At 48.8% G+C, this 27,232-nt stretch overlaps 1 protein-coding gene across 1 annotated transcript in view; it reads left to right on the plus strand.

Annotated features, from left to right (window-relative positions):
* Positions 1-27,232, plus strand: part of LOC118694577 (rho GTPase-activating protein 39-like) — a 56,830-nt gene that overhangs the window by 21,945 nt on the left and 7,653 nt on the right. The window contains exons 2-6 of the mRNA XM_036395720.2: positions 4,695-5,093; positions 14,495-15,797; positions 18,292-18,838; positions 20,121-20,210; positions 27,003-27,076. Of these exons, the coding sequence (XP_036251613.1) occupies positions 4,695-5,093; positions 14,495-15,797; positions 18,292-18,838; positions 20,121-20,210; positions 27,003-27,076 (2,413 nt within the window). The remainder of the gene's footprint in view (positions 1-4,694; positions 5,094-14,494; positions 15,798-18,291; positions 18,839-20,120; positions 20,211-27,002; positions 27,077-27,232) is intronic.

Raw genomic sequence — 27,232 nt, forward strand, 5'->3', positions numbered from 1 at the left:
GATTACCATAAGGAGCTGATGCTGGAGACCTTCTGGAGGCTCTCTGCAGCCGAGGGTAGAGGTTAGTTTTACAGGCTTGTCCTGGCTTTTATATGCAAATCTGAGTGAATCGGAGCCATCTGGAGGTTGCACTCGGTTTCTCAGTGTCTGTACTAAGTGAACTTTTCTGAGGCCTGTTGTGCGGAAGGTGAAGGGGCAAGCGCGATTGTCTTAAAAAAAAATCTATGGTGATATTTGAGTTCTTGAACACAACCTGTGCTGTTTTTCAGTCAGCCAGGAGCCTAGACCCACAGAGGAGCAGCAAAGTCAGCAGCAGTGGAGCCTCTGGGCTGGTACCCTCTCCCCATTCCTGAACTGGCTTGCCATGGTCTGCTTCAGGGGCCTCCTTTTAGAGGACTCAGGATGGTGAACATGGCATCATTCTCTGTATGACTGGATCTGCTCCTTTTCATTGGTTGTTTGTCCTATGTGCCATTAACAGCAAATGAAAGAGGATTTGAACTCGTCTCTGTGGGGTTTATAATTTCAGATGCCCATCCCTATCACCCCAGTTGATTGCTACAGCAAGTAGCCCTGCACACACTTCCCTGCCTTTGCCTGGTTTCACACCATGGCCAGTCTCTGGGAATTATACTTCATCTGTGATGGCCAAACTGCATTCCTCCTCCTCAAGGAGGACCTGTTAACAAGGCTCTTAGTTTTGGCATAGGCACATCCTCAGGTAGATGGTCTCTGATGATGGCAACAACTGGCATCTTTGTCTTGGGACTGGCTTTGAGTATGCTGCAGGCCTCCATTGAGGGCATTAGTCTTGAAAAATCCCACTTGGTATGGAGCCATGTTTGGCCAGGAAGGACTTAGTATTGCCCCAACTCTCTGCAGGGCTCATCGCAAAGAAGGGAAGTGGGGGAAGGAGGTGGGATCTTGGCTTGAAGCACAGAAATCCAAAAATTACAGAGCATGGAAGTGAAATGGGAGACCAAGTCATAAGAGGTGTCCTTGTAGCCATGCAGAAGGGTTTGCTGGCAGCCTGCTGTGAAGTTCCCTGAGGCAGTTGATTCTCATGGCTATCCTTGGTGCTCTCTTCCCCTTGGTGGATGTTTGCCTCCTCAAGCTGGTGCTGAGCAGCTTCCACAGGTGGGGCTGCAGATCACATCAAGCTGATCTTGAGCTGACAGCTCCAGCTAAGAAAACATCTCTACTATTCTTACCTTTTTACAGCCTTGGGAAGAACTTGTGGTGTCCCAGACTGTGCTTGACTGTCTGGGCTGTGTTGTCACTTGGGTGATGGTGGCAGGAAAACCAGCTCTTCTCTGAGGGAGTGGTTGTTTAACTTCTTGGGGTTCCTCAGCTCTTCCTTCAACTGATTCTTCACCTGTACCTGGTTGTCACAGACATGTTTTATGAAAAATCCTTTTTTTAGGATTTTTCTCTTGAGAAGCTGAGAGGCTTTAAGAACAAAATGTAAACAATTATTATCTGCTGCTGTAGAATGCAACAGGTGCATCTTTGATTGGTCTATGTTAGTTGTTTCTAATTAATAGCTAATCACAGTTAGCTAGCTCAGACTCTCTGAGAGTCAGGAGTTTTTGTTATCATTCCATTCTTCTTCCTTTGCTTGCTAGCCTTCTGATGAAATCCTTTCTTCTACTCTTTTAGTATAGTTTTAATATTATATATATATATATATAATAAATATAATATTTTTATATATATATAAAATAATAAATCAAGCCTTCTGAAACATGGACAGATCCTTGTCTCTCCCCTCTTCGTGAGACCCCTGTGAACACCGCCACACCTGGTCCTTTCCATTTCTGGTCCCGCTCAATTCTCTTTAGTCAAAAAAAAAATTATTCCTTCCTAGACCTCCTACTAAGCATTTACAGTCTTTGTGAGAAAGATCTGGTCAGGAGATGCTTGCAGATGCCCTTTCAGGATGAAACGCTGTTTCTTAAAAATTACTGCTATTATTTTTTTCCAAGGCTTTCCCAACCAGGAGTGGCAGCCAGGAGGAACTTGAGCTGGTTTTGAAGGAGCAAAGTTGGTACATGTTCATCTCCTGTGTCCTTGAGGCTGCAGGACAGAGCACAGCAGCTTGTCTCTTAGCTGTACTTTTCATTACAACACTTCATTAAAAAAACAGCTGCCTATCTGTGAGGCAAAGCCTTCAGATGGGACCAAATCTGTTTGCCTACATGAGATTATTCACAAAAAGCCCTACACTTTCTTCTGCTTTTTCCATGCCTGGTGCATCATCCTGTTCACAGCACGCTGCTGCTTGGGGGCTGACCCCTGCAATGGCCTTGCCACTCCTCCAAAACATCAGCATGCTTGAGACACAAGCCATCACAGCTGGGGGCCTTTGCCTGCTGGAGTGAGCAGCTGGAGCTGTGTCCTGTTTCCCAGCTATTTGGTCTGGAAAGTATTACTCAGGACACATAGAAAGCTCCTGGACTTTCTGACAATACAGGAGGATGCACCTTGGGAATGTGGGCTGCTTTTGGAAGCGAGTAGGGGTTTTGTTGAAATCCCTCTGCCTTGCAGGCTCTGGTGACTGCGGTAGTTCCCTGGAGCCATTGCGATGCCAACAGGCTGGTTGTCCTGTGCTCGGGTAGTAGAGGGCTTTGGTCTGGCACTGCAGATGGGGCCTGCAGGCAAGTCTTGTTTTGGGGACACTGAGTTACAGGAGCTGAGATGAAACGAAACCATTGCCATGATCCTGCTGGTGGGAGCAGGCACCGCAGTGCTTGTGAGCGTGGGCACCCACTCTGTGTTTGCTGCGTCCCTCAGCACTTGGAGCTGAGAGGACAGAGAAAAGAATTATTTAAACCATCCCCAGGAAACTTCTTTAACCTTGTAAAGTGGAATATGAATTAATTTTGGTTTTTGTGTGTTTAAGTTACAGCCTTATCTCTGCAATCCTGCGTTTATCACATCTTTCCAGAATTTTTGATGTTATGTTTGAGGCTTGTGTGGCAGCCTGGGGCTGGTCCTGCTCCAGGAATGTACTCCTTGCTTTTCCTCAATTTTGAGGACTGGCCTGCTTTTTATTGGGTGCATGCCAGACTGCTCAGCATTGATTGTTGTCAATCAAACCCACAGTTTTCCTAGCAGGGAGGTGCAGTGGGCAACTAAACCCTCACCCAGACTTGCCTGGTGATAGGAGACATGCTGACCTTCCTCAGAAAGCCAGGGCTGGGCACAGGAACCTGGGCTGCCATTTCAGGCACTGCAGTGCTGCCACCATCACTCCTGACCTTTCTGACGATCTGCAGGCTGGCAGCTGAGGGTGTGAGAGGGAGGCAGTGGGATCTCCCTTCTCCGGCTTCTGCTGTGGGAATGGCTTCTGCTGTCATACCCTTGCTGGAGGGCAGCTGGTGGTTGTGTCAGAGTGAACCCCTGGCAGAAACAGGTTTCAAGAGGGGCCTTGGACCTGTCCTCTTCATATGGCTTTTATTAATGGCAAAAGTAGCTTCAGTTAAGGCCCTCCTTCCTGCAGCCTCCACCAGCATTGGGATGGAGGCCAGGCTTTGGGATATGGGAGTAGGAGGGGCTCATGTTGTTTTTCAGCATGCTGAGCATACAACTTTGGTTCAGGATCACTTTAGGTAGCATCTCTCCTTTGTGGAGGGAAACCTTGCTGGGTTTGCACTCCCTTCCTCCATTTACCTGGGCTATCCAAAATAGTTTGGGCTACTGCATTGGGGAGGCATTGGCTTTGCTGAACTCCTCAGGCCAGCTCTTTAGGGTTGGTGTGTCAGTGATATGGTTGATACGCCATGTATGACAGCTGTGCAGCCCAACACCTCTGCGTGAAAATCACTGTGCTGATCTGCCTGAAAAGCAGTCATTCAGCACTACCTCCTTTGCTCTCACTGACTGGGCCAGTATGGGTCCTGATAAAGGACCCTGGGGCTCAAGGGGTTCTTTAGGACTGCAAAGGGTTATGCATCAGCAGCAGGGCCTGTCCTTTGGGTCACCTTACACCCTGCTGAAGGCTCTGTCCCATCAGCCAAAGGGTAGGGGGAAGAGCCTGCAATGGAGATGGTCTCATCCACCAGTCATTCCCCACATGTATCTTTTGGACATATAAGTGTGGGCTTTGAGCAGGGTCCATGGGATCCAGAGGTCCCTTCCAAGCCCCACAGCATGTGGAGCCTGCAGGCAGGCACTTGCATGGAGCAGGTTGCCCACATTGTTGGGAGCCAGGGCTTTGGTCTCCCCAGGTGGAATGTGCAGCTCTCAAAAGGAGCAGATTCTGTTCTGCAGATACTCCCTGCTCCTGAAAGTCAAGTCCCCTACCCTCTTGCATCTTGCACACTGCATCTCCCAGGCACTGGCACTCCTGTGACTGGGCCAGCCCTTGATGTGAGTCATCCCAGCATCAACAGACTGTGCTCACCAGCCCTGTGGGTTAGTCCTGGGCTAGTGAGTGGGAAGTGAGTGGGCCAGGCTGATGGGACTGACCTCCCCTTCCCTGTGCCAAAGGACTGCTCTTTTGTAGCAGCCCCATCTCAAACCCTTGTCCTGGCCTCTCCTAAAAATCATTAGATTGCTGAATAGCCCCAAGCAATGCTTTGATCTGCAAGCAGGCTGCCTGACCCAGTGGCAGCAGGTTTGTAGGACTCTTCAGACAACCTGTTTGCTTTGGGCCTCTGGTCCAGACTAATGTGGCTCTCGTGTCCCTGCAGCTCGGACTGGGTGGAGATCATCGAGCCCCGCTCCCAGGAGCGGATGTACGTGAACTTGACCACCGGGGAGTGCAGCTGGGAGCCCCCTCCCAACCTGAAGGTGCGCCAGTCAGACCAGAAGCAGTGGTGGGAGCTCTTCGACCAGAACAACAACCGCTTCTACTACTACAATGCCATCACGCGGCAGACAGTGTGGCACCGGCCTCAGGGCTGTGACATTGTGCCCTTGGCACAGCTCCAGGCCATGAAGGGCAGCTCCCAGCCTGACTGCTGTGGCCTGGAACACCGAGGCAGCACTGGCAGCGGTGGCAGAAGCACCCCCATCCAAATGGCTGTCTTGCAGGAGATGGAGAAGGGCAAGAGGAACAGTGTGGCAGAGAAGAGGAAAGATCCTACCAGGTATGGGGAGAGCTTCAACCTTCTCTGTTTATATCTATGGGGTGAATTTAGCTGCCAGACTGGCCCTGTTAGGCAGGTTGGGAACTGTGCTTCCCAGGAGGGTGCTGTGATGCCCCAGGAGGGTGCAACAGTGGGGCAAAGTACTGCCAGGCCCCCAGTCACTACCATGTGCCCTCCTCTTCTTGGGGTACAGCTGTCTGCTGCCACCACTACCTGAATGTCCCCAGCTTGGGCCAGGCCATCTTTGTGTGAGTCACCGTAAAAATACATGTCAAAAGGTAATCTTTGCTCTGGGTGCTATAACAAATGGAGAGGGGACAGGCAGGAGTGTCATGTAGTGATGAAAACGCTCTCAAAAACTTGCAACAGGGTTTGTTGGGATGGCATAGCTCCTGTGCAGGGGGTCAGGCTGCTGTGGGGTGCGGGTGAGCGCATCTGGTCTGGCTCCTTCCTTTCCTCCTTGCTCAGTTGCTGATGTCTTGCAACTTCAGCCAGGGCAGGAGGTGGGGCTGCAGGGACAGAGCTCCTGGGCACAGTTGTATGGTCTCATCAAGCCTGAAATAAAAGATCAATAACAAGATGCTATTTTTAAGTTTGACTAAGAGATTTTTTTTTTTACACTAAAACTAGTCTGACAACAATCAGGGTTTTTTTTATTGTACTGAAACCATTATTTCAGCTTCAGTTGCACAAAAGTATCCCTTCCCCAATCTCTGTTGGGTTGGCCCCTCTGCCTGGGATACTGTGTGGAGCTGCTCTGCTTCCCTTCTACTCTGTCTGGGCATCATCCTGCCCTGGAGGATGTGGTACTGGCAGCTGGGGAGGCCGTGCAGCAAGCAAAGTTGGGTCATGCTGAGAACTGACCTGAGAGCTAGAGCAGCGCTTGGGTAAGCCTGACTGTCCTGCCATATATGCTGGGATGCCTTGTTCTGGTTCTGGGCAGTGCAGCAAGTGCTAACACCTTGGTTTTTGGATCAAGGCTGCCTCTCTGTGTGCCTGGTGCAGGCAAGGATAGGAAAAAAATGCCAAGTTAATGAAAGCCACATAGGATGGCAGTTTGGGAAAGTATATGCACCTGAAGGGAGGTTACTTATCACATGTCTGCTGCTCCCTGTATTCAGTGCAGATCTTAATGGCTGCAAAACACTGGTGATGCACATAAAGTGCACCAGAAGGAACCCAACACTTTACTGGTGATTATAATGCTCCCTGTGCTTCCTGCCCTGCAGAAGCAGCAACCCCGAGCTTCATATCCATCCAGAGAATGGTCCCTGCCCTGCCAGGAGAAATCTAGTAAATGTCTCAAGCTGTACCTAAGTAGTTCCCAGTTCTCTCAGGTCAACCCCAGTGACTTAGGAGGGGGTCATACAGTTGAGCTACAGGCACATGGGATTTGACATGAGGCAGGTGACTTTTCCTTCTTTGTCCATTCACAGTCTGGCACTCCAGGGCAGCCAGGATGGGCACCATCAAAACTACATTACATGTTTCCAGATAAATGAGTGTAAGAGCCCTGATAGGGCCCTGTGAAGCTCACAAGATACTGTGAGCTTCACAGAGTCCAAAGTATTCATGACTGTGCCAGTTTAAACACCAGCTGGAATTAAACTCCAAATAAGCCACTCCACTTCCCCTCACTGTTTCCAGTAAGAGAGAGACAAAAGCAGAGATTACGGGTTGAATTAACAATTTACTGAAAGCATAAAGCAGTGGAATAAGACACACACAATAACAACAGCAATGTTAATAGCAATAAGTATACAAAAAGAGGAGGTGTTTTGCCCACAAAAAGTTTTTCACTATTGGGAACAAAACCAAGATGGCAGATGCTCCTTGTAAGCTGCATCTGCATGGTTTTTCTGGAAAAAGGCAATGTGGTGGCCATTCATGTGCTGCCTGTGTGGCCACTGGGAACAAAGGCAAGATGTTGGAGAACTTCTGTGACTAATGTTTGCTACTCCCAGCCAGAATCCACAAAAACCAGTAACATATCCCCTGAAAGCTGGATCGTCTGAGTAGGGTCCTGCAGCTGCCCCACAGTTACGCACAGGTAACTGTGCCACCATTTCAGCCACCCCACCTCACTAGAGGTCAGCCCTGCAGGTCACTGCTGCTTTTTTGTCATACTGCTCAAACGCACTCATTTAGGCTCAGTTTGGCAGGGCTCCTTTCTGCTTGGCTTGATGGGCTCAGCGGGGTTGGGGTCACTCCCACTGCTGGACTGTTCCCGTCCAGCAGCCTCCTCCTCGCCAGTGCTGTTGGTTCAGAACTGCGATCAATTTGCATTTTCACCGCTGTCCCTTTCAACGCCCTGTTCCATAGTTGTGTACTGAGAAAACAGGAGGGGAACCGGCAGGGGAGCAAAGGGACGGGGTCCTGCAGGGGTTGATGCTGACAGTCCCTCCTCTGGAGAGAGAGGCAAAATGCCACGCTTCAGCTGGTGTGCCTGGCTTTCCCTGCTGAAACTGTGGTGTGGTTCAGGAGGGAAAATGTTATTCTATACCATGATGTGCATGGTGTAGAGTAACAGCAGCACTAAGCTCTGGCCTTGTCTGCAAACAGGACATTGACTCAGTCTCTCAGGAGGGAACATGGCCTCCTCTGCCTTTGTACTGGAAGTTGCTGTGCCTCAAGGGAAAAGTGATGCCAGTTTTGACCCATCCCTCAGCCCTCTCAGTAGGAAAAACCCTTCTACAGGGTCCCCTCCTATAGAAGAAAGGGGGGCGATGCAATGTGGGCAGGAGTTTGCTGTACCTTTCCTTATCTTCCAGGGCATCATCACCATCACTGTTGATTCTCCTGCAAGGAGGGGAAGTGGGAAGGAGGTCTCCATTGTTCCATCCCTAGATCAGGTTTATGCAGCAATCTTGGGGCACCTTGAGCCTGCAATGAATTGAAGGGCAAGTGCTGAGAAAGGCATGAGTAGCAGCTTGCATGGGAGCTAACAGGCTACTTGGATATGCAAGGCTCTTTCAGATTACAAGGCTCATACCAGTAAGCTGACGTCTGCGAAATGTGCTTTCTTGGAAGCAGAAGATTGGGCACTGTTTCCTTGCACACCTATCATGTGTTTTCTCTACTGTGTGAGCAAGGATTGTGTAACTGGTTATAATGCAGAGTTTGATTTCCCTAGCTGAGCCTGACACCCAAGAAGAGATTTCTTGCCTTTTGCTAGCTTGTAAAATGGGGAGCAAAAAGGTGAGCCAGAAGCAAATGTTCTCAGGTGGGATCTAATGCCATTCCTGGGATGTCTGGTATACTAACAGCATGAGCACACTAAACTTTTCAGTTCTGTTGTCTGTGTTGTTCTTCAAAGACAACCTCAAGCATGTCCTCCTCTGCTCAGGAGAAATGCAGCTGCGTAAACAGAGGGTTAACACATTGAGTACTGTTGGTAGTATTTGACATCTTTATAGCTACTTGCGCCCAAGACAGTTTCACTTTTGTCTCTTAATGCCAGTGCAAAAAATAGTGGTTTTCTTTCCTTCATGTTTGTCGTTCTGTGATAGATGGAGAGGCCAGCAGAGACCAGTGTAGTCCCCAAGAGGAGTCTCCTGCAAGCCCATCCAACAAAGATCTGGGGGAAGGGATTTCATTCTGGTTTTAGTTATACTTTGTGGTCGAGGTTTTTTTCTTTTAGTAAACTGGTTTTTACCACCTTTCCTCTCTTGTGCCTTATATCAGCACCACTGAATTTGTTGTGCCCCCTGCCACATCTCAGTGCTGTGAAACCCTCAGCAGCCTCGAGAAGAAAGAAGCTCTCCAAACCTGTTCCCTCTGTCTCTATGCCCATGCCAGCCCCTCCCTCAGTGCCCCACAGCTTGCTGTTGCTCTTCCAGCTCTTGCAGTGGCTTGGAGTAGCCTTTTCTAGACATCAGCCTTTGGCCTCCCCAGGCAGCACAGGAGGGTAGACCTCCTAGGGAAATGGCAGCCTCTTGCAGCAGGGTAAGACACTGGTGCCATTGACCATCTCTGGAGCCTTCCAGGGAAGCTCCTCTGCCCATGCTCTTGCTCCCATGTTGTCTTTCTGCCACTCATGCCTTTCTGTGCTCTCTGGGGCTGCCCAGCCCAGTGCTGGCTCCGTTTCTCCCTTGCTGGACAAGGACAGCAAACAGCACTTGCCTCACAGCCCCAGACTCATCCTGAGCTCTTACAATCCCGTTAGGAAGCAAAATGGACTCTCTTCAGGGGAAATGGTGGCCAAATTATCCTTTCACACTCTGGAAAGCTCTGCAAAGGATGGATATGCTCCCTTGGGGACTGTGAGACCAGCCTGGGGTTGAATGCAGCATTTTGGAAGTGTATTCTGAGTCACTGCAGCCATCCTGAGCTTTGCTGGGGCTCCAAGGTAATGGGTGAAAAAGGGCTTGGTGGAGTGCCAAGGCCTGAAGAAGGCAGTCTTTCTGGGAGGCTGTGTGCTGGTCTGCAGCATTTCAGCACACTGCAGGTCAGGACTGTGAGCAGGCTCTGCTGTTCCCAGCCCTGCTATCCATGCAGAACCAGCACTTTTACTCCTCTTCTCCTATTTCTCATAAGGTCAGCACTGGGAGTTTCGGAGTGCTGTTTCTGAGGTTCTCTTTGCGATAACAGGCTATCTTAAAATCCTCTGTAAGAAAGCCACCTTCTCTAGGAACATTCTGTCCCGCAGAAGAGGAAGGTGAGGTTCCTTTCTGCATGGGCAGTAGATTGTGCTGCCTATCCCCTCCTCACCCACCTTTCCCACAGCTCAGCATCCTCGACTGGGAAGGAGCAAGGGCTTGGTGTTACAGTGCCAGGAATATGTGCTGGAAGAGTAGTGGGAATGTGTGATTAGGTGGCTGTAAGAATACCTCTGCCTCTTCCAACTCTGGTTTGTTTCATCATGGGCTCATGAATCTCAAGGCACAGTGTAAGTAATGCAACTGTTAAGTTTTCATAAGCAAGAAAGACCATCAGAATCCCTAATACAGGTTTGTTTCCTGCTTGTGCAGTTGGCCTTGGGGTAGGATATACAAACACAATGTTCTTTGCACAACTCTGTACCGTTTTTGGTTTGGGCAGGTTGTATCCCTGGCTCCAGTGGGGGAATTAGGGGCAGAAAAGCAGTGCTGCTGGAATACAAACATCTCTGTTCACTCATCTTTGTCACAGCACCAGGAAAACAACTAGAAAGGGCAGAGCTAAGGTGCAAGGTCTTTTCTCCAGGCTTCTGGGAAGGGAAAAACAAACATTGAAGATCTGGAGCCTGGGAAGTGCTACTAGATATGCTGTTGGAGCTAGGTGCAGGCTAGGAAAATCAGTGCCAAGTTGAGGCCTTTATATTGGAGCTACTTGAAAGCATTCCTCACAGGAACAGTCCCAGGGTATTCATCAGAGTCTCTGCTGCTATTGGCTGAAGAGCTCAGCTGAGAGGCTGCATTGGGACACTTCTCCACCATGGCTTTGCTTTTTGTCATGGCTTTCACTAGGACAAGACTGAATCTTCATGCTGTGAAGTCAGGAAGTCCCTGTTCTCTTCTGCTTGGTTTTCCCAGCAGCCTGGGGATGGAGTTGAAGGAAGCTGTATCCAGACATGGTCCAAAGAAATCATTCATGGCTGTGGAAATGGCCTTTTCAAGACAACTTTGTCTTTTCTGTGATGGTGCTTCTTTCCTCTCATCTCTGGCAGCCAGGGAGGCTGGAAATGGCATGATGTGTCCATGATGAGAAATGGGCAAGGTGGGGTACTGTACACATTTAGAAGTTTCCCTTCACCATCACATTCCTGGGTGGGGGAGCATGGTGGCACTCGATGACATGGGAGTAGCACAGCTTCCCAGTTTCCCCTGACCTCTGCAGGGCATCTAGGTGCTTTGCCTCTTACCAGTGTCCATGGTAGCCTAGCTGTGGCAATCCCACATGTTTCTGCTTTTCCTCAAAAAGAAGCAGTGTCAGTGGGTGGGCTCTGCCAGCTCCAGGGAGGTGCGGTGGTCCGGAGCAGGCTGGCTCCCAGTGTGTGCCTTGACCTAGGCCTGAAGGAGGGAGCGTGGAGTGCATGTTGGGGCACAGACTACAAGTGCCAAAATCCTGCTGCAGGGAGGCAGAGCCACTTCTTCATTGCCTTGCTTTGGCTGTCTGTCTAATTTGTCTTACTGTCCTGCCATCTGGGCTGAGGGTAGGTGCAGAGAGAGTCCTATACCAGTGCAGAGCTCCTGCCGCTCTCCATCGTGTCCCACCCATGTGGCCAAGTCTGTGCTAAAGGCCCAGCGTATCTTCTGTCCTGGGCAGGCCCAAGGTGAGGGATGTCCCTGATGAAGGAACTCTGGGCAGTGAGGAGCTGTTGTGCTTTGGAGTGCCTTTTGCTCTCCGGCTTACTTGGGCTCACAGGTAGGTAGTTTGCCTCTGCAGGAGGCTATGAGCACACTATCCTCTTTTCTTTTTCAGATCAAATCCCTCATCACTCATCTGAGGACTAAAATCTGGGCTGTGCTCTTTATCACAGATGGAGAGGCAGAGGTTTTTGCTAGTTGAGGTCCCACAGGGCCCTAAAAGTTATAATGCCATGCTGGAGCAGGAACCCTTCTCTCATGGGCTTGTTGGTGGTGTTCTGCAGATGCCCAGGCCCACACCTGAGCAGTGACCAACAGGGATGTTCCCAGTGCTGCTCTGTGGGTGTGAATTGGGACAGATGGGGCAGGAGGTGGTGCCAGTGCCTGCTGTATGGACAGGGAGGGGGTCCTTCCTGTGTCTCAGAGCTGAGCAAGGAGGTGGCAGAGCTTTAGGCTGAGTTCCTGGTCATGTGATTTTCTGGTGCCAGACAGTAGCAGTGTGTGATTAGCCTGGACAGGGGGCGCAAGTCTGGCCATGCTGTGTCTGGCTGAGATGGGTCTGCCAAGCCTTGGCTGAGTGGATGGTTCAGCTGTGCACAGCTAGCTGGGCTTGCAGTGCTGCACGTCAGGGAGAGGAAAAACTTCAGGAGGTGGCTTGTGCTATGTGGGCGTCCAGCACCTTTCCACAGAGCACAGGGTTATTTTCCAGGCCTGCCATAACTGGAGGTCTTGTAAGGCAGTGGGACACATCTGCAGCTTTGGGCTATCCCCCTGCAACCCAACAACTGGATAATGCTGGTCCAGATGCAATGACGGTTGCTGTAGGGTTGAGCTAAAATATGTCCCAGTCACACACTTGTGGCCTGACTGCTGTGTCAGGGGCCTGTGGATTGTTCCATCCTTTGCCAGTCTCTCTTCTGTGCCATGAAATGAGAGACTGGCAAAGTGTCTCTCACTGATACAGCCATGGAGTTGTCAGAAATCCTCATTTAAAAGCCTAGAAAGTGTTGCTGTTCTGGTTCTTCCTATTAGTGCACACACTCTTTGAGAAGGATTCTGGTCTTCAGCAAGGCTTGGGATTGAGACTGGAGCACAGGGGAGATGCCTTGATGCAAGGAGCAGGCCGTGTCCCCAGAAGGAATACCTGGTGGATTGTGGAGCTGGGTGTCCTCATGAATGCCACTCTCATGCTGCTGTTACTGCTAGTGGTTCCATGTGTGTGTCCTCACTTGGCACCGCTGGCGCTCAACCCCTGCATTAGGCATCATGCCCCAGGAAGAAGCATGTGGAGGACAAGCTACTGAGGGCTAAACAGGAATGGGAGAGCAGGGGCTATGCTGGATGGTGGCTTGGGCAGATGGAGAGAAAATCTCAAATTTGTCAGTGTTTTCCAAGCTGCTTTTGGCGTAGGGCTGAGGTCAGCACTGGGCTGCAGTGCTGTGAAGAGAATGAAGGTGGAGGCTGGGAGACAGGCCTTCCTCATGGCAGTTGCATCACCATCTTGAAGTAGTGTCAGGAGCTCCCTTAAAATAAAATCCTCGGTGCCTCTGTGGGAGGTATATAAGAAGCCCCAGAGCAAGAGGGGGCCCCAGGGTTCAAAGCAGAGGAAGACAGCCCTTTCTCAACCTTCTCTGGCCACACCTGGGTAGTTGCACAAGAGAGCTGCACGGACTCTGTTGTGGGAAAGGAGCCAGCCCTGCAAAGACGGAGGTGCAGCAAGTGTGATCAGTGTCATGAGGCCTTTGAACCCTGGCCAGGGGTCAGGCACTGTGCCCATGACAGGGCAGTGCCAGCCTCGTCTGCGCCACTCATGATGCCATTGTGTCAAGATGGGATTCACAACACATTGCCAACAGAGAGCATGTTCTGCCAAAAATATGGTAAGCAGTGGATGGGGAAGGAAAACACCACCCCTTTAGGAGGACAGTGATTGGGAACAGATGTGAGACATTAGGTGTTGGACAGAGGATGTAGGGAAGGTGACCAGAGTGCACCAGGTGAAATAGGACACCCACAGTGATGGGGGGCAGGTGTAGGGAGAGCAGGGGTGTGCAAATGCACTGGCAGGATAACCATGGGGGAAGGACAGGCAGAATACCCCAGGGAAGCTGTGCTGAAGGAGGTGGCTGGCACCTTGCCAGGTGACAGGGCTCTGGAGAGCAGGAGTGGAGCAAGAGGGCTGGTGTCCACATACCTTGGGATTTGGTAGGGAAGGCACAAGAGAGCCAGACATGGTGGGGGGCACCTCTGGACATGCAGCAGAAGTGGATGTGTCTGCCAACACAGAGGCCATAGAGGACAGGTCAGCAATGTGGAGTGGGGAGCAAGGTCAAGGTACAAACAGCAGAAGATCTATGAAGGTGTTAGGGGAGCATCTCCTGTCTCAGATGGAACACATGCAGTACACCCTCAGGTCTTACCCAGTGATGGCTGGTAGCAGATACATGGACGTTGGGCACAATTCACATGGAGGTAGGGTCAGATTCAAGGGGACCTTCCTGGGGACTGTGATGCCTTGGAAAACCTGGAAGCTGAGCTGGTTTAATATCCTTTCTGTTCCCTTTTCCTCGGAGCTCACAAACACAGACTGGCTGTGGTCACAGCCTGACAGCAGGTTGTTGTTGCTACACTGTAGAATATATGCTGGGAACTGGGGTGTTGCAGTGGGCATGTTGGGTTGTGGTGGATCCCGAGTGCCGCCACGGATCAGAGGTGATACTCCCAGCAGAGGAGGGTTTCACAGCCATGGGAGCTGAGCAGGGCCGGTTGGTGTGGTCAAGGGTACCAGATCCTAGTGCATCTGGACAAGATTGGGTGGAGACGTGGCAGGTTGCATGGGAATGTAAGCTGTGAGTGGAGAATGGCCACCCCCATATATCTCCCATAGACCTCGTAGGTTTTTCTACAAAATAAACGCATATCTGGAAACTTATATAAAAAAATAGCATGGTCTGGAAGGACTATCATCATAGTTGGATAATCTGAAGGCAGGTACTTCAGGGGACTATTCAGGCACTTTGAGACTAAGTATTTGGTATTTTGGTAGACGTAGAAGGTACTTCAGTAAATATAATTCTTAAATAATTGTGTGTATTTGTATCTTTCTTCTTTTAGGGAGACTCCTACCCACTGGCAGCCTCTGCCAGGCACGAAAGCAGCCTTGTTGGTCAAAGTGAACAGTTTGAGGCAGATGCAGAACTTTTCAAACAGTTCTCTTCAGCTGCAGGGTGCTCCAAAGCCCAACAGCCCAAAATCTCTTCCCAAACCAGCTATATATGCTCAGCCTCAATCCACATCCCAGAGCCCTGGAGCCACAAAGCAAATGCCTACTGGAGAAACAAAGCAGTCTATGCAGATCAAAAAGACGGAGAGTGGTGGGTTTTGCCTGGTGATGATGAATGGTCCTACTTCTCAAACACCTCCAAGAAGCCGGACAGGAACCCCCCAGCCTGCATCCCCCACATATGCCTCTCCTGCACCTATATATGATGAGCCATCTTTAGAGTTGCCAATTTATGACGAGCCACCAGTAGATATGGACACTGAAAGCATTTGTGTGAGTGGGATGTCTCCACCAAGGTCACCAAGCAATAGCTTAAAAAAGCAGCTGCAACCAACCAAATTATTGCAGCATCCCAGTATTCAACAACAGCAAGCTGCAAAGAAGCATGCAAGAAATCCCTCTTCCACTGAATACAGCCCAGCTGGCAGAGAATACATAAAACATATGGTCAATGTTGACCAATCTGCCAAACTCTCCCACTCTTCTGTTGCAACAACAGATACCTCCACTAAACTGGCTGGTCAGCTTGCTTCTAAGGACAGCTTCAAGGAGTCTTGGAGGATCTTGGAAGCCAATGTTCTCAAGAACATGGAACTCCACCACAGTCGGCAAAACAGCCTGCAAACTCAGGAGTACCCAACCGGCCATCAGGATTCTGGTTATTCAACTGGCCCTTCTCCAAGCTTGAGGAAAAGGAAAGGAAGGAGGCAAGGAGCAGGTCAAGCAAGACCTGGCTCTGTGGGCAGCAGCAGTGAGCTCACAGCTCTGAATGATAAAGTGATTGCTGAGATGCGTGCTGTGGTGGGTAGGTCAGCAGCTTGTAGGGGAAGCAAAGCCAGCCTGGATGCTGAGAGCCTGGAGAATGATGTTCCAGCAGAGAGCAGCAAGGTCAGGTTTCAGTCTGACCACTTGAAAAAATCCGTCAGCCAGAGCTCCAGGGATGATGTCGCAGCCAGCAATAGGTCTCTGTACAGACAGGACCTGGAGATTAGGGAATTCTTTCCCAGCAGTGTGGCTGCTCCACAGGACAAAATGAGGCAGAAGAGAACTTTTGAGAAAATAGATTCTCTAGAAAAGAATGTCACCAGCCAGACAACCTTGGCTCCATCAGTTGCTACACGCCATTCCTCGCAGGTACCTCCCCATCTGTGCCATGTTAAATTTATTTTTTTTCATTGCTAGACTTGCTAGACTCATCATAGAGAGCCTGTTTCTGGGGGGTTTAATTCCAGGCGTGTGCTGCAGGCAAGACACATCTGTTCCTGCAGAATAGCGAACAGCTAATAAAGCTTCACATCTTTGCTCGTGGAAACTCTGTTTGAGGCCAGTGGCTTGAGAGGAAGGAGAATTGTGGGATGGGGCTCATGTCCAGCAAGGCCTCAGCACTGTGGGTAGTTCTGCTCTGCTACTTGGGTAAATGTGCTTGCCTGATCATGTTACTCTCAGTCATGTCTTCCCTCATATGTACTTTCTTCACTGGAATGATTTGAGTTGGTGCGTATGGCATCAAGGTTTGCATAGCCACATGACAGCATGTGGCTCTTTCTCTCTCTCTCCTTTTTCAAATGGTTCCTCATATGCTATTCTCCTTCCCAATTCCTGAACATGGAATAGCAGTATCTAGAAAATCGGTGTCAATGGCTCTAGCATCTTGTTGGAAATAGCTATTTTAAAGCCCCATTAGTGTGCCTGCACAAGGGGAGTAGTTTTCTCTCTAACACAGCACTTCTGCAGGATTATTTTGCCATCTTTTTTCTGACTTGGATTCAAAGGAATGTCCTGCTTCCTGGTGTTAGTTCAGATTTAGGTTCTTTGTAGATAGTTTTATATCTCCTGAAGCTTTTTCCCTTTTTTGTCTTTGCTCACTCTTTGTTCCCATTTTGAACAACCAGGATCTTTACATCAATTTGATAAGGCAGAGCTGATAATTATCCTCCATGCTGAAAAGTGGCTTCTTACTTTTTTCTAGTTTTTCTTCTGTTTGCTGGTACAAAGTTTTTCATGAAGAAACTTGGGAAAGGTCCTTGACTATTCCAGATTGCTCCAGCAGACCTGTGAGGTGTAACTTTTCTTTGAAAGCCAGGCTGACACCTCTCCACTCTATCAGATTTATCTGTATGTGCTCTCTTTATTGCCATTTTGGATCAATAAGTGCCTTGCTTTCATCTGAAACCTTTTGGAAAACTGATATCATGTTCCCACTTTTCCCACTTTTCAGGCACAGAGACACATCAAGTTTACATGACTTACATGTTACTATTAATAGTTCAGCAATTTCATTTCATAGCCTCTTTAGACTTGGTAGGAAACTGCTCTCCAGTCTTCTGGCTATGTTACACCCTGTTACATTGACAGGGAGAGCTGAAACTTGATTATGCACAAGAGATGGTGGGTTGGGGATAGGCTGTGAATGTCCTTGAAAGTGAAGAAAAATAATTTATATGTGGTAATATGGAGAAGCAGAAGATTAAAAGAGACAGAAGTTGTGGTAGAGGCAAAAAGAGTCAATTAAAAAAAATATTCACAAAAATACTCAAGAGTCCAAGTAAAGAACGGAGGAAGTTGCAGAAAATTTGGCAGCAAAATCACTGCCTCACCTGAAAATAACATCCAGTGGCTTGAGTGAGCAGTGATGTCTTGTGCTGGGCTTGTTTGATAGAGAGGAAAATTGGGAGATAAGAAAACTCAGTATTGGAGGAGGGTGGGCAGAAGTTCTGGAACAGGCTAAGAAGATGTGGCTGTGAATGAGATGTGAGAGAGAAGCCTGAGAGAGGGCAGAAGAGAGAACCCAGAGCCTCCTGAACCTCAGGATAGTATGAGGAGGTGACTCCTCAGAAGGAACATGCTGAAGGAGCAGGTAGGGTGATAGAAGGAAAACCAACTCCAGGCAGGTAAAGTGGTTTGAAGGAGACTGAGGATGTTGAGATGGCAGAGAACTGCAGGTGGGGATTTTTAGTCAGTGTGTTGAGTGAATTCAGAGGGTGAGTAGATAGAGGAGTAACTCAAGGGATAAAAAGAACAATGTAAAAAAACAGGAGAGATTATTGTGCCCCAGGCTGGCAATGCGGGGTGGAATGTGATGTGTGCTAATCCCATCATCCGCATGCAGAGACATGTGGGGTGTGAGAGGGAAAGGGTTGGACTGCAGAAGCCTCTGTCCTGAATTCAGGAGTTCCTTTATACTAAGAAGGAAACACTGACTTGCTCTAAACTTCTAAGAACTAATGTGTATTTTGGGGTTTACTGTAGACCAGTGTCTCACCCTTCTCCTGGGCTCCTGGAGCTCCATTGAAACTGAGGAGTGCAGAGATACTTGTTTCCTTGATGTGTGCTTGGTGCCACAGAGCTGTGCTGCTGCTCTGGAAATTGGCTCAACTCCTGTCTATCCCCTGTAAACTCAGCAACAGCTGGGATGCTCAGCCCTGTTGCTCCATGTCCCGGCACTTCCCTTAGGGGCAGCATTAGTGTGTGGCTGTGCCACACACTACATTCTACATGTACAAAGTCATGTTTGTACAGATTCACCACTGTGCAGTTGCGGGCAGCTTCATGTCTCACTGTGGATAATTTTCCTAGCCAGGTAAGGAGTCACCTAAGCTGCTTTTAACATGTCTGTTCTTCTTTGCAGCCTGAGAACATAGAGCTGAATCCCAAGCAGGAGGGCAGCAGCCAGCGTGGTGGCTGTGTGGAATGCCATTTCCCTTACAGCACCCTACGGAAGCCCATCTCTCAGAGCAGCATGGCGGATTGGGCTTCCAAAAACCTGAACATGCACACACAAGGCATCTTCCGACGAAGGATCTCCATCTCCAACATGCTGTCCTGGAATGGTGGCTCCATTAAAAAGCCAATGCTTATCACTAGCAACCGGACCATCAAAAAAGAGGCATGTGAGATGTTCAAACTGGTGCAGAGCTACATGGGAGATCGTCAGACTCGCATGGACCGCAATCACGTGGCACTGGTCATGGTCACCAAGTGCTGGAGCATGCAGGGCTTGCGGGATGAGCTCTACATACAGCTGATCCGGCAGACAACAGATAACATGTGCTACCGAAGCCTGGCATGGGGCTGGGAACTGATGGCCATCAGTCTGGCCTTTTTTTCCCCATCACCCAAATTTCAGTCTTACCTGGAAGGTTACATTTACCGCCACCTTGACAGTGATGAAAAGAGTAAGTGCCTCATGCACCTCCTCTGTATGCAGCAGCATCTTGGTGGGTTGTGCCACATAGCCAAGGTTGTCTGGGTTTTAAAAGTACAGGTAGTCCCCAGCTAGTGCTGTGGGCTCTGTTAGTGAGAGCACAGTGTGTTGTCTGAGTTCACCTTTCATTGGTGGGATGAAGCCGCCACCAGTTCGTGTCTGGCAAAAAATTGCAAGCCCCAGACTGTGCTTACCTCACCCACCAGCACTTAAAATGAGCTGATGTCAGCCCTCCAAAGGCAGAGCTTGTCTGGGTTCTCTGATGACATAATTTACTTTTAAGATCCTTGAAGCTGGCAAAATAAAAGGATTGTTAACATCTAAGTTTTTAAGGGAGCCATTGCAGACACTGAGAACAGACCTTGGCTGTTTGGGGATCCTGAAGAACACAGGCTTTTAGTGTGAAGAGATGAAATTTATCTGTCTTTCAGAAGTTTGGGGACCAGCCCAGCTTATATTCCGTTATTACCCCAATTTTAAATTGCTATAGCATCCAATTGGAGGGGGGGGGGGGGGAGGCGGGGTGTGAAGAAAAGAAAAAAAGCAAAGTACCAGCCTGGAGAGTATTAACTCTGGTATTTATTGGCTTATTTCCACTATTTCAGCCACACTCACTGTATTTTGTCCAATCTCAGGCCAGAAACCAGACACCTATTTTCCTCTTGATCTCTGGGGACCTGCTGTGTTTGAAGCCCCCCCAGGTCTCCAGGCTGGCTACAGGAGTTCTGCCTCAGCATCCCTCTGCCCCTGCTCATGAGCATGGCAGCAGAGGTTGGACCAAGGGGCAAGTGCTACACTGGCAATATTTGCCTTCTTTTTTTATGATTTTAGCCTTAATGTGGGATTTCTTCACTGAACTGCCTGTTGTGCAGCACTAAGTTTGAGTTTTATAAAGATTTTCAGCCATTGTCACGTCTGTCCAAAAACATTCCCTCCAGCTGTGCTTTGCCTAGAATGCAGGCAACAAGGAAGAGTACTCTGAGATATTGTGAAGATTGTTCTTTTGCTGGTATTTAGGCAGCAAGTTTATTTAGGTATGAACTTTTCAACTGTTTGGCCATTTGGAGAAGCTGAATGATGTTCTGAGCCCCTCATTCAGGTTCATTGGGAGCTGGCTGTGGTGCAGAACCTTTCCTTTGACAGAGCTTCTTATTGCTGGAGTCAGGCTGGCTGCCATATCTCAGGGCAGTTCTGTATTTTGGTATTTTAGTATATACCACATTATTAATCAAGACCCTCTTCTGAATTTTCAGTTGCCCAGCACATCAAGGAGCTTGTGGATCTGAAAAACAAGAAGATCACAAAATCCAGGAAAAAGAGAAAACAAAACACAGAGGATGAAGGTAGGGAGAGGCACAGGAAGCTGAGAGAGGGGTCTGCACTGACTTTAGGCAGGTAGCAATGCTGAGCTCTGCTGAAAATCAAACCATTTCTTTAAATACAGAGACTTGGGTTTGGGAAAATTTATCTGGTGGCAGGCTGGTGTTCAAGATTAGACCAGAGCATGGATCAGCAGTGCCAGTGGCAGCTGGGCTGCATTTGGGACAGGTGGGGGCCCTTTCTGTCACAATTGTGCAAGTTGTGTGAGGGATTTTAAGTTGGATACAGATCTGGGGCTGTAATTCCTCTGATCTGTGCATGCCACATTTCCTGGAGCATATTCTGGTGCTAGAAGCCAGAAGCCATATGAGAAAATGTGTGGAAAAGAACCTGTCTCGGTTGTTTTAATGGATTTTGTAAATCACTGCCTAACCCCAGGCTCTTTCTGGAGGGTGCTGGTACTTGGTGAAGGACACTGCCTTTTTCTCGCCAGAACTGGCTTCCCTTGCCCACACTTTCTGAGCTCTGCAGCCCAGCGCTTGCCCTGGCATCTGTGCGAATGAACAAGAGCTCATGCATTCCTCCAGACTTAGTTTAATGCTGGCTGCAGGATAACACTTTATCTGGCTAAAGCCTTACTAGGCAAAGTCCATTCAATATTTTTTATATTGCTTTCAGGAAACTTCAGTTAGCCCTGCGAATTCCTCTCAGGTAGCAGTTTATATCAAGTGGCTTCAGTGTTTTTAATCTGTGAGAGCTGGAGTCCAGCTTCCTGCATTCCTGAGCACTCCCAGCAGACAGCTGCTGCCTATGATGGCTTCCCTGTGTCACTGTTGTGTCACCCTGTTTCATGAGGCAGCTGCAAGTCAAGGGGTAAGGGTGAGGACAGCCCTGGGTTGAAGCTCCTGCACTAACAGTGTTCATTGTTTCTCTGTCTCTGGTGGGATTTGGAGCAGAGACCTGCAATTGCATGGAAGGATTATATTTCTGGTAGGAATATGTGTTTTTTCTTTCCTGTTCAGGCCCAGGAGAGTTCAGGCCATTCTGAGCCTTTGAAAATTCATTTTGCATGTGCTCCGAGGGACTAAGACATCTTTTTGAGACAACTCCATGGAGATTGTTCTGTTCAGCAGGACGTGATGCCTGTGGGCTGAGCGGGCTGTTCTGTGCAATTATGTGTCTAAATTCTGTGTGCTGGAGATGTGCTTAGGAAAACAGATGTAGTTTTTACCTAAAAGCAAACGTTAAATTTAAAACAAAATACAAACAAAAACCAACAGTTAGACTCTTTGTAGGCCCCTTCCAACTCAGGATTTTCTATGTTGCCTCTGATACGTATTTTTAGATATATATATATATATATATATATATATATATATAAATGTTATGAAAAAGGCATGCTAGGATAACTTTATAGAGTTTCCAGAAGGAAGCACTTGAAAGTCAGCTGTGCCTGTGAGCCTGTGTGGCCTCAGCTGGGGCTCTGGTGACAGGTCACACACAGTTACCTTTCATAGAATCATGGAATCATTAAGGTTGGAAAAATCCTCTAAAGTAATTGAGTCCAACTGTTCCCACAGCACTCTCAAGGCCACCACCAAATCATGTCCCGAGGTGCCGCATCCATATAATTTCTTAATACTTCCAGGGATGGAGGTTCCATCCCTGCCCTGAGCAGCCTGTGTTCCAGTGCCTAATTACCTTTGCAATGAAGAAATTTTCTCTTATATCCAATCTAAATGTGCCCTGGCGCAGCTTGAGGCTGTTTACTCTTGTCTGTCTTTCTGGCCCTAGAGGCTGCTCTGGCAGGGACCAGGCTATGAGTTGTTCTGCAGGGGTTTAACAGAGGAGGCAGCAGGGCTGGCAGCTCGCTCAAAACAGCTTTTTTGCAGTGACTGAAACTATGAGGACTCTTCCTAGAGACCGACTTTAGAATTGCACCTGAAGTAAGGGGAAATCTTGCAGGAACATGCCATGTTCTCTCTGCTGCTGGCTGGAAAGGTCAGGTTTTTCCCTGGAGCACCTACTTCTGGCTGACCAGCCCTGCTTTCCAGATGTGTGAGGGCTGGGTAGGATGCATCTGAAGCTGCAAGGCTGTTGCGAGAAGTTTCTTAGTGGCTCTGAAATACTAAGATGCTTATGGATGCTGTAACATCAGTTTAGCAGAGAAATCCATAAGGAAATCAAAGGCACTGACTTCAGTCAGAACTGAGTAGAAGATAAGTAGGCATCTATGTAAGTCTTTCAGTGAAAAGTTGAGTTGAAGCAGTGATTCCCCACACATGTGCACATACTGTTTTCAGTCCAGAAGCTCATTGATGAGTAACATTTACCACCTGACATATACCCAAAGAAAGAATTCTGAAGTTTCCCACACTTAACCTCTGCAGTATTCATCTTCTAGCTTAATTCTCTGTGAATAAATGAAATACAAATGTGGTTCAAGGTCTTTTCATGCATGAATAACCTGTTGGCAGGCAGAAGAGTAATGGGTAGGAATAAATGCTGTGTTTTCAGAAGGAGGATTGTCTGCTGATCCCACAGAAATGTGAGCTGGTCTTTGGATTTGTACAAGGAGACAAATCATGAGCTGACAGCTCAGTGTTGACAGAAAATTGTTAACAGCCATAAAAATGAAGGGTGCAGAGGGATCTGGTGAGAGTGACAAACGGAGTGATCAAGCAGCAGAGAATGTTGTGTCACCAAAAGCAATGTTTTTACATGGGGGAGAGGTCCCTAACTGCAAGTGCAGGGGGAGGTCCCAGTTGAGCCTTTTTGAGGAGGGAAAGACATTTTCCAGCTTGTATATGAATTCCTATAAACACATACACATTGCTAGGAAGTGGTCAGAAACCAAAAGAGGGATCAGGAGCTTGCAGGGAAGGGACAGAGAGCAAAGCAGCACTTGGCTGTAGTCGTGCTGTGCCCACTCTGTATGTCCTACCCAGGGGCCCCTCCAAGGCTGATGAGTGAGGCAGGGAAGGTGACATGTGAGCTGGATGTGGAGGTGGGAAGAGGGGAGATGGTCTATGGGATCAAAGAAACTTAAGATTACCTGGGGAAAGCAAGAGTAAAATTTCTCACTGTGTGCCATAGCAGAGCTGAAAGCTGCCTGGTTTTGGTGTTGGGCAGCAGGCTCAGTAATGGTCTGTCCTGAAGCACAGAATGAAATCCCAAAGGGCTAGTACATTGTTCAGATTGCCATGACCTTCCCAAAGAAGCATCTTGAAGAAGACACCTCGGGGGCACAGGCACATCGGCGCTCATGCCGGGTGATTTCAGTTCTGCCGTGATCCAGGCAACGCAGAAGGAAAGACAAGGTCTTTGTGTGGGGTTCCAAGGAGGGCCTTTATTGAGCTTCTTCCTCAAAGGGATCCAGGGATGAGCAGCCACTCTGGCAGGGAAAGCAGGGGTTTATGTGGGGATTGTGAGGGGCAGGGCAGAACACCAGGGGCAATGGGATGAGGGCACAGGGGTAGAGGGCGTGGGAAGGGCCAATGGGATGCATTGAGTCTGCGCATCACAGCAAGGAATGCTGGGAAAAGCTTTTTTCCTTACCCTAACAAGGGTGGTTATGGCTTGAGGGGTTTTCTGTCCAGGGGAGTTATTGTGGGTTCTTTCCCTGTTGGCCCACTAGCCTCCACAGTTCAGAGCATAAAGAGGCTTAGAAAGAAATGGGACAAATGCAAAGATGGGAGGTCTGTCTCTTGATGGTTAATGGTCCAGGTACAACACTGCCTGAGGGTATTGCCCACCTGCTATTAGCTAGGAGTTTTTTGAAGGGGGATACTAATCTTTAAGACATCCTGTATCTGTGTCTTATCTTGGTGACAGGTGCAGGCTGCTGGCTTGTCTGGCTGATGAACATGGCATTTCCCATATAGGGAATGGTGATTGAGAAGCATTGTTGGGGTGTAGAAGGAAACACTGTAAAATGGATCCTGGGCAGATCTAAGCCAGGAGAGCAGCACTGCTGGTGCCAAGCCCAGTTTACCTGCTCAGGAGCACCTACCCTTATGCTGTAGAGTGCAGTGAGATGGGATCCTGGTCTGAGAACCTGCTCTGGCTGTGCCAGGCTGAGATCCAAAAGTCTGTGGTAAATCAGAGGAATATCTAGACAACAGCTTTCTGTAGTGCTAAAATACATATTCTATGGCCAGGTCCTAAATCCACACTGTTTGGTGAATTTTTAGGACTTTTTGTTTTTTGCAGGAAAGCATTTAAGTCAGTTCCAGAAGGTATGTTCCTGCATGTGTCTAGTCTGGATTTTAACTTTTTCTAAAAGGAGATGTTCTTTAAGATGCTGTCCACATATGTTTCTAGGCTGGAATATGGAGAAATATTTTCCTTTGAAAACTATTTTTCACTATGTGGGCTGTTAGTAGTCATCTGTTCCATAGGGAATAACAGATCATCTCGGATTTCTCAGATTCATTATGTGCTCACAGAGTTGCCTTCAGGATTAGCCCTTTCCAGGTAGTGCAGATGAAGCTGCCCAGCCCTGCAGCAAGAGGCTGGAGGGAGTACCTGGCCCACATGTCTGGAAATGTCAGCGTGCGTGATGAGCTCAGTGCCAGTAGTCAGTCTCTAGCTGAGCGTTTTGAAAGCAGCAGATGGTTGGGACAGGTTGCTGGTTTAGAAAAGCTGAGGCTAAAGCTAAATTCTACTCCTCTCCCTCATGTTCCTTCCTGCAGCTCAGCATGGGCCTCCTGGCCTCTCCATGTCTCTCTCCATTGTTGCCCATCCCACTCTGCACATGCCTTGGAGCCAGGAACACTTATGTTGGAGCAGATGGCTTCTACTCTGGAGTGGGGCATGGAAGCCATTGGTTTGTGCCCTCTGGGATGAGTGCTGCTCACCCTGTTCCTCAGGGCTTTTACCTCTTTTTTGGCCATTCAGGTCTACGGACAGTAACTCCTCCATCCTCTTGTGCACGTAGCAAGTTTATTTTTCAGTTACTTAAATTTGGTCAGCTTCACATGTGACCCCAACAGGCCCCGTTGGGTCAGAGGCTGTACATGGTTGTCATGGGAGCAGGAGGCCTCACTTCAGAAAGTGCTGGATGTAGGTTTTAGGCTTTTTCTGAGACTGGGGAGCTTCCTAGGAAAATACAAAATAGGCTTCAAGCAGATGTGTCTGATTGCTGCCATGCATCAGCCATGCAGAATCTGCAGGACACCAGTTTCTTTTGCAAACATTGTTAAGCTTTTAGGGTGATTATGTTTCATGGTCTAAATACAGTGTGAAAAAATAATTCTTATTATTAGTTGTGAATGTGCTGTCTCCTGCAAAATTGCTGGGATGCAGAGACGCAGTCCAGCTTCTTCCCCTTCCCCTCTAAGAAGGTGACACCTCTCTTCAGGGTGTGTCTCACACTGGACAGCAGAAGCTGTAACCTGGGATAATGAAGCATCACAGGGCATCTCATTTGGTTTGTTTCCTTTTAATCCTTAGATATTCCCAGTGTAAGTCATGCCTAACAGGATTTTTGCTTACAGGAATATTTTGCATTAGATATTCCCTAGAGAGAAATTCCCAAAACTGGCTTTCCTTCCCATTGCCTGTGGGAGATGGGAATGCTGTTGTACCTGCTCTGGTGTGGCTCCAGCTGTGAGGCAGATTGATGGAGACAGGAGGTGCTTGTTTCATCGAGAGGAGCCAAGGACTGTGGTTTCTCTGCTGGCTGAGAGGATAACACATCTCCCACCTCTGCTTGGGAAGAGTTTGTCCTCCCTCTGCATTAAGAGGATTTGAAGATGTCCAAGCTCCCAGCCAGCATAACTAAGCCATAGGGTGTGTGAAAGGCTGATGTGAAATGCACAGCATCTGACTAGAATGTAGACTTTCACCACCACAAGTATTTGAACTGTGCTGCAAGCTTTGGGCCTGGCAGGGAATCAAATAGGGCAGATCTATTCACTGCTTTCAGCTAACAGTTTTGGGTTTTACTTGAACAAGAACAAAAGGCCAATGGTTTTGGAAAAACTCTCTCAGCAATCAGTGCTCTGTCATTGCAAACATTTCTCTTGGTGTCATGGGAGGATTATCTCTGTGAATGGTGGCTTGCACTTGCCTTCAGAGTACGCTGAACCAAGCACAAACAGAGCAGGTGCTCTTGTGGAGGGCAGCAGCTTTTGAGGTACAGTTCCCAGGCTTTGGTGTGTCCCATTTTCCTTGTCTCACAGAGCATGCCTGAGCTGCCTGGTACAGGCTTGTGTTGGAGAATGTTGCAGGCAGGAATGTGAGGAAGCCTTCTGCAGATCTCTGGGAAGATAAGATCCCATCAGCTCCCCACTCCTCTTCTTGTGTCCTGAGGTCACTGTTGGTGCTGCCACTCTGTCCCCACACACCTTTCTCTGCTGCTCCTCTCTCACTAGCAAAGGAACCGAAGTTCTCAAATAATAAACAACCTTTGCTGTGCCCAGCAGGCCAGGGCCCAGGCATGTGTGTGTGCCCAGGCTGTGAATGCTGAATGGGTGCCACGCATGGAGTCAGGGTAGGGCAGGTGCACTCCGGGTGCGAGAGGCGGAGATCTGCAGGAGCAGGGATGGGAGGTGCAGAGCTATGCGCCTTCACTCAGGAGATTAATCTTTCTAAGCCCAAGCCCCGGCATGCACTGACACTGTTTGCCGTGGGACTGGGAGACTTCAGGGTACTCAATGCAAGTTTTGGCAGTCCTGCCCTGCTGCAGTGGGCTGTGCCTTGAGGGGACTGCTTGTGCCAGAATGAGCTTCTATGCTGAAGCTCTCTGAAGGGCTTCAGTGTGGGGGTATATGGTGCTGTGGGATGACCGCTCATTTCCTCTTTCCCACCAGGTCTACCCATTAGCACCTACGCCAAGTACTGCTACCGGAAACTCCATAAAGTAGCCGTCACTGGAGGCAAAAAGGTGAGCAGTTGCCCTGGCTGCAGGGCTTGGGGGCTGCCAGGGGGACTCTGGTGGTCACCACTGATTCAGTGATGGGAAATGGAGATAGAGTGAGCAGGGGAGGCTTGCTCAGAGTACATTTCCCCATGAATGTGTGGGAGAGGGCTGCTGTCCAGT

This window comes from Molothrus ater, chromosome 17 (genome assembly GCF_012460135.2).
Source record: "Molothrus ater isolate BHLD 08-10-18 breed brown headed cowbird chromosome 17, BPBGC_Mater_1.1, whole genome shotgun sequence".
In the NCBI taxonomy this organism is placed as follows: domain Eukaryota; kingdom Metazoa; phylum Chordata; class Aves; order Passeriformes; family Icteridae; genus Molothrus; species Molothrus ater.